The sequence below is a fragment of the Passer domesticus genome, chromosome 14 (genome assembly GCF_036417665.1).
Source record: "Passer domesticus isolate bPasDom1 chromosome 14, bPasDom1.hap1, whole genome shotgun sequence".
Classification (NCBI taxonomy): domain Eukaryota; kingdom Metazoa; phylum Chordata; class Aves; order Passeriformes; family Passeridae; genus Passer; species Passer domesticus.
In genome coordinates this window covers 18,337,359-18,347,040 of record NC_087487.1, presented here as the reverse complement: position 1 = coordinate 18,347,040, position 9,682 = coordinate 18,337,359, and the positions used below count along the sequence as shown (strand labels likewise).

The 9,682-nt window shown below is 51.0% G+C and overlaps 1 protein-coding gene across 7 annotated transcripts in view; it reads left to right on the top strand.

The window, feature by feature from the left end:
• MEGF11 (multiple EGF like domains 11) overlaps positions 1-8,851 on the top strand; it is a 267,348-nt gene extending 258,497 nt beyond the window's left edge. For 5 of the 7 annotated variants that reach the window (XM_064388956.1, XM_064388958.1, XM_064388960.1 and 2 more), the window contains 3 exons: positions 241-297; positions 6,043-6,249; positions 6,488-8,851. In XM_064388956.1, the coding sequence (XP_064245026.1) occupies positions 241-297; positions 6,043-6,249; positions 6,488-6,648 (425 nt within the window). In that variant the 3' untranslated portion in view covers positions 6,649-8,851. Of the gene's footprint in view, positions 1-240; positions 298-5,037; positions 5,221-6,042; positions 6,250-6,487 lie in introns of all 7 variants that reach the window. The other 2 variants (XR_010347592.1, XM_064388959.1) reach the window with 2 other exon arrangements.
• The last annotated feature ends 831 nt before the right edge of the window (positions 8,852-9,682 follow it).

The following is a 9,682-nucleotide window of genomic DNA, read 5'->3' as shown; positions in this document are numbered from 1 at the left end:
CCTGCTGCAGAGAGCTCTCCCTTCCAGGGAAACTCTTAAGCACATGCATAATTCCAGGCGTGCACGGACTCCCCACTGGAGCTGAGTGTGTGCTTACAGCTGAGGATGTGCTTAAGAGCCTCCCTAAATGAGGGCCTTGATGTACAATTTAGAGGGAAGAATATATGCTGCTCAGTAGTCAAAGCAATCCAATTTACATAAATATTTATTTGTTTTCCATTATATATCATTTTTATGCAGGTGCTTGTGGGATGGATAGACGTCAGAACACATACATAATGGAAAAAAGCTTCAAAGGTATGGTATCCAGAGCTGCAGAACCCTGCCCAGGTGTGAGGAGGGTGTCCTAGAAGAGGTGAGATAGGAGCCCGGCAGGGAGGGACAGAGCCACCCACACGAGCTGCCTGCCTGGCTCCCAGCACTCCTGGCCATGAGTGATGGATGCAAAGCTTCCCAGGGCTCTGCAGCACAGGGAGAAAGGGAGGGCTCAGCTCAGGGCAGGTGGAGCTGGCCAGGGCACACTCAGGTAGGAGCCACAGGGGCTCTGGGGGAGCTGCTGCTGGCACAGGGCTGTTTCCCTGCTCCTGGCCATGCTGAGCTAAAAGAAAGCCCCAGGAGAGGAGCTGCCCCTGCTCGTGCCCTCTGCTGAGAGGGATTGAGAGCAGAGCTGGAGAAGAGCCCTCCCTGAGGCCGAGGTCCCCTCACGCTGGCACTGGTGGCACTGACTCCAGGGCAGGTCTAAAAGAGGATCTCAGATGAGTCACGAGCACAGGGCCCAGTGGTTTTACATTTCCCTTTCCTCCACGTTTACATTCTCAATATTCCAGTTCCATCTGGAGCACGGGAACGCTCGGCACAGTGGTTCCCACAGCTCCTGGCAGATTGGGCTGGGGTTTAGCTCACTGAGCTTGTGCTCCAGAAGATGGAGCAAGGAATCTGTCTCCTGGGGAATAGGCAGCTTTCAGGCCGAGGTCCTGATCTGAATTACAGCTGGGAATGTCCCTCAGGGAGCCGAGGAGGGAAACACCACACAGGCTCTTCCTGCAGTGCCCTGGGGCTGGCGCTGGCTGAGCCAGGGGACAGCAGGGCTGTGCCAGAGCCCCTGCTCTGCCATGGCTCAGGGGTTCCACAGCCACACCCTGGGCTCAGCCAACGGGGAATATCAAAAGCTATTCCACATAAAAAGCATTAACCAGCTCATAGCCAGGCCTAGAGATCAATATTCACTTTGTAGCTGCTGTTTTCAAAAGACAGGGATGCAATATTTGTAGAACATCACCTTGCCACACAGAATCACCAAAGGAAACCAAGAACCAACAACCAAGTCTTTGTTGATAAAGCTAAAGTAAAAATATTAAATGGATTATGACATATATGATTTATGATATACAAAATACTCAATCCACTGGTTTCAGCTACTTCAATAACTCCTCTTTCAAAAGAAAAATATTATAATAGAGCTAGTTGTTCCCTTTACATGGAGCCATTAACTTCATTAGTTTAAACTTACTGTGTTTACAGAGTTTAAAGGTACCTTAAGCACATGCAGCAGGAACTCCCATCCACACAGAGGGGCACCAGTGGGGCAGAGAAAAAGAGCCACAGTGACAGAGAACTGTGAAATGCATTTTCAGCTGCTACATATTTTCTTTAATTCTTAGGATCTGAACAATTTCCTTTACATGTTTACCTCTTTACAAATTGAAAAATCAGGCTCAGAAGCCACAGCTGGAATTCTTTGTGGCCTCAGAAGGCAGGGCTGGCACTGGCAGGGCACAGGGGCACACCTGGCTTCCCAGGTATGTTGGGAGCTCAGCTGCAGGCACATAGGAGCTGAGGGCTCTCAGAAGCAGCTGCCTTTCAGAAGCTGCCTTACCTTCTCAGAAGCAGGCTGAAGGTTCCCAAGCCCCTCTGAAGGTCCATCCCTGGCAGCCCCAGGGCTCCCTGGCAGCCGGGCACCCCCAGTCCCAGGGGAGCCTCCTCCCAGGAGGAGCTGGGAATGAGCCCAGTGCTCAGAGTGAGCTCTCCTTGCCCTGCCAGGCCCTGACTCACCACATTCCTCACAAAATGGAGAGGAAGAAACTCCCAGTCCCAAACAATTGGATTCTGTCAGCAAAAAGCCTTGGCAGGCAGGTGCCTGGTTTTTAGCTACTTTCATCCAATTTAAACCATGTCTTTTCCCACCAGTGTGGTCTAACTGGGGACAGCCTGTCCTGCAGTGGAAGTGATCTCTGGTGCCCTGGGCCAGACAGAGCCTTGAGGGAGGGGCACAGGGGGCTTGAGGCTGTGGAGAACCCGGGCCACCTCCTGCTGCCCCAGTTCTCTGAGGAGACCAGAGCAGGGCACCAGCAGAGGGTCCCCTGTGCAGCCTGGCACCAGCGGGGTGGTGGCTGAGCTGCTGTGGAGCTCCAGGGGTTGGGCACAGATATCTGGGGCTGCCAGGTGTCAACACCAGTGTCTGAGAGCAGCAGAGAGGGGCTGGCTGTCACAGTGCCACCCTGAGCCCTGTGGCACCTGGTGACAGGGGCTCACCAGGCTCGAGGGTTTTCAGAGCAGGTTTCTGAGCAGTTTCTTTCCTGTGCATGGTGCTCAGTGATGCCATTCCTGAGCTCTTCCTTTCAGCTGAGTCCTTCTGCTTTTAGAGGTTTGGATTTTAAATGAAGAGTCCTGCACTCATGGGATGATGTGACCTCAGGCACGACCATTTTAAGGAAAAACACCCATTATTTGCAGAAGAGCCAGGAAAAGCCCAGCAGAGAGAAGCACTGATCCCAGGGGTGCAGGGCTGGGCTCCGAGAGGTTCCCCTGGTTGTTGTACAGGATGTGTCCCCACTCCTGTGGTCCTCTGAGAAGAGCAATGGGCCCTTGCTGTGTCACTGTCCCTGCAGCAGCCAGGGCTGGCCAGGCTAGGGACAGCAGCCAGCACAGGCACTTCATCCCAGCAAGGGTTAAACAGGAGAGCACCTTCTGCCAGGGCACAGCACCTCCCTCAGCACTTCCACCTGGGCTGGGGGATCCAAGGCTTGTCTGCAGCACGCCAGGGGAAATTCAGGAGAGAAGAGAGGAACCCAGTCTGGGGGAGGGACATTTCCAGTCCCTGCTAACAAAAATAAACCCTCCAAAGGTCTGGTGATTGGTATCCAGGCAACACAGAAGGCAGAGACTTCAAAATTAGAGCATATTCCCAATATTTCTCTGGAAGTCCAGCTGATTGAGTGCTTCCAGTGAGCCCCAGCATTGTGGGGCAGAGCTGTCACCTCCATGAGAGCTGGAGCCTGTGGCAGGGAGGGATGAGGAGGCAGCACAGCTAGGGCTCACACATGGCTGCAGCACCATGGGCTGAGAATCTATAAATATGTTTGTTCTGCTTAAATTAATTCATGAAACAAAATTTGACAATTGATGCCAGACTTCTTCATTATCCCCAAATTACCTTAATAAGAAATAACTCTACAGCTTCAGAGTTAAATCCTCCGTGATCTTGCACGTAATATTTCTTGAGGGCTAATGACTCCCTGGTGTACCCAGAATCCCAGAATCCACTGGTGCTCCATAAAATATATTGTGTCCAAAGCAAGGGTCTGCTCCCAGGCAGACACAGAGCTGTGTTTACGTCAGCAGGATGGGCTCTCAGGCACGCTGTTTCTCAATATCTCCTGGGAAAAGGCAGTTCCTGGGAGAGGCCAAACAAGTCTGGGCAGCCTGAGTGGCATTCACTGATCTCTGCCAACTGGTCCTGGGAAGGGCTGAGGGACACCTGCCTGGGGGGTAATGTCAGCCCTAACTGCAGTACAGGTGGATTTTAGCTTAGGGAGATAAAAGTAGCTGAGCTGGATGAAATAAAACAGCTGATGTGCTGGGATTTTTGCCTTTGCCAGCTCCAATGTGCCCAATTCCATAAACAAACCACACAGATATTTACCTGCAGCTGCAGCTCTGCAGGAGGAGGAATTCTCACTCTGCTCTTTGCTGTAGCAGTCAGCAGTCCTTTATAATCAACATGTCCTGAATCTACACCCAGCTCTTGTTTGATTTGTTCCCTCCCAGCCGTGGTGTGACAGAGAACACTTTGCAGGGGGTCTTGGGGCACAGAGGGAATCCTGCTTTTCACCCTGTGGCCATCTGCTCAGCAGCACTGCTTGAAATGGAGAAACAAGTTGATGATAATCTCCATGTCCCTCACCCCAAAATGCAGAGCTGGCTCATTAGAGGCTGCCCAGGCTCTCCTAACGAGCTCTATCTCCTGCAGTAGCCCCAGGAGCTGTAAGCTGCTGGCAGGTGGAGCTGAGCCTTTCATTTGTCTGTCTATGGTTTCCTCTAACACCAACAGATCCCAGACTGGGGCACCTGGATTTAAGTGACATACACAGGAAAAGCCAACATTGAGCTCACTCATGTGCAGAAGCCTTTGGTCTCACAGGGCTGCCCTGCTCTCTGTAGAAGGATGGGATGGAGCAGTTTTCCACTCACTTGTACTAGGCTGGGTTGGTGACACTGCAGGGACAAACCCTGCAGCCAACAGCCAGGGAATGTCACTGGTGCTTTGGTTCCCATCTCCTGTCATCTACCAAACCAGGCATGTTTCACTTGGAAGCAAAGGCACTGCTCACCGGGGCTGATGTCAGACAAGGAGTTTCTAAGTTTTCTAACTAAATAAACCTTGCACTGGTGCCAGGCCTCTGCCAGCCTCCCCATCCTGATGGTCCCAGCTATTTGTGTGCAGTGGAGCTTCCCAGTGGGCTGCTTTCACCCACCCTGGAGCTCAGGGCTCTCCAGACTTGTTGGTGCCACTGAAATCAGAGCCCAGAAAGGCAACACCTGACACCTCCCTCAGGGGCACCAGGCCAGGGGTGATGGACACACAGACACAGACACAACCCCAGAGCTGAAGGAGGGACAGTCACTCACAGTGGAGCAAACCTGGCACGTGAGGGAGCAGGATGGGGCTGGCAGGCTCAGAGCCGAGGTTTGGAGAAGTGATGTCATGTTGTCTGTCTATTTCTTAACCTGAATTTCTCTTTTTGTCTCCCATACTAGACAGCGGGGGCAGCTGGGATTGCAGCTATTTTGCAAGTCCCCCTATTTCACCGGGAGTATTTCATATATACCAGGATCTGCCTTTGTACTGTAACCCAGCACAAGAAAATGCCTCATCTTTCATTGCATCGCTCTAATTCTAAATTACTGGCACTGCCCAGCAGGATGCACACAGCAGCAATGGCACGTTCTTGAATGTCAATGTTAAGACCTATTTATTCTCTATTGTTTTTTTATTTTTAAAGCAAGACTGGCACTGTACCTTGCAGCAGGCTGGTCTGTCCCAGCCAGGGTCACCGAGCGGGCAGGCCGGTGGTCACAGCTCTCATGCCAACCTTGTTCTCCCCAGCTAGTGCCTCTGTCACCTCCTCTCCAGCCCAGGGGAGAGGAGCAGGAGCTGTCTACAGCAAAGGGGGGAAAAAAGCAGAGCAGAAGTGAGGCTCAGATGGAGGCTTGTCCCCCTCTGTGGAAACCCAAGCATTCCCCAATTGTAGGATGCTGGATAACCCCAAAAGCAGGAGCTGCACGTGCAGAGGCTGCACTGGTGCAGTTCAGAGCCTGTGGCAGTGTCGTGCCCTCCAGCTCAGGGCACTGGATGTGCCGAGGCCCCTGGCTGAGCAGCCCAGCTCCCAGAGCAGCTCCTGCCTGCAGAGCCGACTGCCCGCGGGGCAGGCGCAGCGGGATGGACACGGCTCCGGAGGAGTGAGGGGGAGGGAGGGAAAGGATTGCCACCTCAAATGAAGTATTGCAGTAAACGGCAGCTAGGAGCTCTCACAGGAAAACCTTCAGTACTGAGCAGGTTTTCATTTCTTTCCTGCCAGTGAGTGGTGGATGCAATGGTGTGGAACACCCAGAGCACAAGCACCGGGTGTCTGTGCTGGAGGCTTCAAGGATCTTCCTTATCCCCTGCCCCTTGTGCCCCCCAGCCTTCCTGCAGAGGCTCAGTTGTAATTAACCCAATTAAGCTAATGACCCTAACGCACCCACTCCACTCTTGTTTTGCAGATTATATGAAAGAATCTGTGTGCAGCTCCAGCACTTGTTCCCTGAACAGCAGTGAAAACCCATACGCCACCATTAAAGACCCCCCCATTTTAACCTGCAAACACTCTGAGAGCAGCTACGTGGAAATGAAATCACCTGGTCACAGGGAGTCCCCGTATTCCGAAATGCCAACTTCATCAACAGCCAACAAAAACATCTACGAAGTTGGTAAGCAGTGGGTGGCACAGGGGGGTTGGTGGAGGTGCTGGTTTTCCCCTGTCCTGGCACATGGATCCCGGGCTTGGCGTGGCACAGGGACTGGCAGGGGGAAGGCCTGAGCACTGGTGTGTTGGTTTGGGGAGCTGAGCCACAGTGGTGGATGTCCTGAGCTGGAAGGGACCCAGGAGGATGCGGAGTTTTGGGACTGCTGCTGGTCACCACAACCCAGTTCTCCTTGCTCCCCCAGAGCCCACTGTCAGCATAGTCCAAGACGGCCGCAGTCGGAGTGCCAGCTACCTTCAGAACCCCTATGACCTGCCTAGGAACAGTCACATTCCTGGTCACTACGACCTGCTCCCCGTCCGGCACAGCCCCACGCACGGGCCTTCTTGGGACAAGCAGTCCTAAGGGATGGACTTCACTGGCACTGTGCTGCCAGCACAGACTGTGAGGAAGCAGAGGAGAAGCCATTCCTTCCTTCCTTCCTTCCCTGCGGACTGGCAAGGACTTAACACGACATCAGCTTGGGCCAACTGCTGCTGCATGATGTTATTTATAAAGACATTTTTGTATGGGTACCTGGAACTAACGAGAGCCTCCTCCACGTGGGACTGGAGCACATCACCCCGGGAAGGTGTCTTTGTGCTCCAGGCAAAAACTCTCCGTGGCGTGTCCTAACCCTGGCTTTGCTGTAAAATAAACCACAAAAACATGCTAAGTTGAAGGACTTCAGGATGTACATTTCTACTGACTGCAGCAAGAACTTTTACTGTTAGGAACGAGGTGACTAGGAATACGCTGGAATTTATTTTCATCTTTGTCATGGGAACGGACATTTTTCTGAATGAGAGCAGGGAAACTTGTCATGTCACTGTCTGGAAAGCTCATTTACTGCCATCACCATGTGCAACCTGTGCAGATCATGCTTGGTAATTAGCACTGAGATTGTCATCTCTATATTCAGTACCAGAGAATTTGAGGAATATTAACACAGACACTTTCTGTGCAGTTTTTAGTATCTTTCCAAACATCCCCTGATCTTTGCTAATGAATGGAGTTTCCACAATGAGTCTCACACTCACCACACTTTAAACGTTGATTGGCACAGGTAGGCTTTGATTTTCCTTATGCAGCTTCTCTTTTGGTAGTTGAATCCAGCAGATCTGTCAGGCAGTTTAAACTGCTGCCCCTCCAATTCCTGCCCTGGGACGCTGCAGGTTTGCACAGACCAGCCCTGGTTTCATTTCCTTTCTGAAAGCTGAGCCACATCGGCTTCTCTCTCCCATCTTCCCAAACCATCTCCTCATGATTCACTGTCAGCATGCCACTGATGACTCCTCTTAATCTGATGTGCATTACCATGTAGTGCAACTTTATCCATTGATGATTCTACCTGAAATGTCATTAAATGGAGCTGAAACTGGGTTTTCTTTTTCAGCAGCTGTTTGTGAAGTAATTATCAAGGGTCTGACCCATGGTAAAATTTTTGGACTGAGCCACCATGATTTTTTTTTTTAATTTATAATCTCTATTGACCTAGAAAGTAGAGTACTTGCCGTTAGTTCCTTGTAGATTTTGAGCATGAAGTAGTATTGACTCTAAGTATGTAATTTTATTAGGCAAACGTGGAAGTAGCAAGTTGATTGCCTTTTAAATATAAAAAATATTCTGTTGCACATTTGCCAGTCTGATGGAAGCGGAGGAGGATGCCACCAGCCCCGTGGGTTTGCTCCCAGCACGATCCCAGGAGTGACCTGCAGGGCCCAGGACTGGCAAGAGGAGCCCTCCAGCTCGGGGGCAGCAGCTGGATCCCAGCGCTGGGAATACTCCTGGATCCTTGGAGCACCGTGGTGGGACCCAGATGTGTCCCCACACGTCCCCAGATGGGCTCAGCCCTCATGGCTGGATCACAGCCCCTGGCTCTGGGCATTCTGCCCCTGGGAGCCTCTGCCCTTGGAGCCAGGACTCTCCAGGTGGTTGGGCTGGCTCTGAACCCCCAGTGTGAGCCTGGACCCCCAGGACACCCCAGGCTCCCGGAGCAGGATCCTGCCCACGAGGTTTCCCGAACGCTGCATGTGCATGGGGGCCCTGGCTGATCAGCAATAGCAATTTTGTTTTCCAGGAAAGCCTTATTTGAGATGTAAGGAAACAATTATTTTGTAGGCCCAGTAGGAATATATTTTGCGTACATGAATAGAAAGATTTACCTCAAAAATACCAAGAGAAAGGCAGTTGGATAAGGAATACTCTTGTTAAGACCCACCCTGGCACCCAGCACAAGCAGCCTGAGCTGCTGGCCTGACCCACGTTTGCGTGTTGCTGTAGCTTGCAATGAGACTCCAGAGAGCAGAGATGTGCTCAGTTGTTTGGTTTGGTCTTTTTCAAAGCAGGATTTTGAAACCAAATGCAATGATGTGCATAGAGCTTAACAGGAAAAAAAAAAACAAACAACAAAACCAACAAAAATAAGTACCTTCTTGTATATCAGCGTTAGCTTAGGAAACAGGCACCAAAATGGCAATACTTTTTTAAGGCTAGACAGATTTGTAATATATTTGTTCACTGTGCAAAGGGATCCTACCTTGTACAAAATAAATTGAATTTCTCTCAATGTGTAGTTCTCCACCGTACTCATTTGCAGAGCCAAACTTCCAGCCCTGCACAGATCCAAGCTCTCCAGGTGATGTGGCTGCTCCCCTCAGCCAAAAGCCCCCAGGCACCAGGCTAGGACAGAACTGGCAGGATGGCTCAGAACACCCAGTGCTGCCATTCCAAGCTGGAATAAACCAAAGGTTAAGCAGCTCTGCACACCCTTCTCCCAGTTCCTCAGCAGTCTGACCTCAGTGAGACTCCTGGGAATGCTCAATCCCAGCTGGAAGAGCCCCTGCACGCCCACCACGAGTGGTGACACTGCCCTGGGCCACTCCCAGGCTCCCAGGCCTTTTGGTGGACACTTGGGGACCCACGGTCACCCAGGAGCCATGGGACAGGACATGAGGCAGCCCAGCAGCTCCCAGGGAGCCCAATGAAAAAATCAGATTTGCAGTGGAAACACCTTCAGAATTAATGAGCTCCAGGCAATGCAGCCACTGCTACGTGCTGAAGCTTTTCAATATTTGTGCTTCATATTTCTAAAAATCTTGTTAACTAAAGCCCAGCGTGTAATCTTCTTATTTGACAAGCCACGCTCAATAAGCTATTTAAGGCTGGAAATTCATCAGGTCTGAATTTATAGAATAAGTAATTCTAGCTTAATAAAATGTCTTTAAATCAGAACAATTCCACGTCCTTTCTGCTTAAAAGTCAGAACCTCGACTCCCATCAAAGACAGGAACCACTGACGCTCACTGAATAATTGTTAAAAGTTGGGGCTTTCAAAATATGTAGATGACAGAAAAAACTTCTTGAAGCATTATACAGAATTCCCAGAATCTCAGAAAGC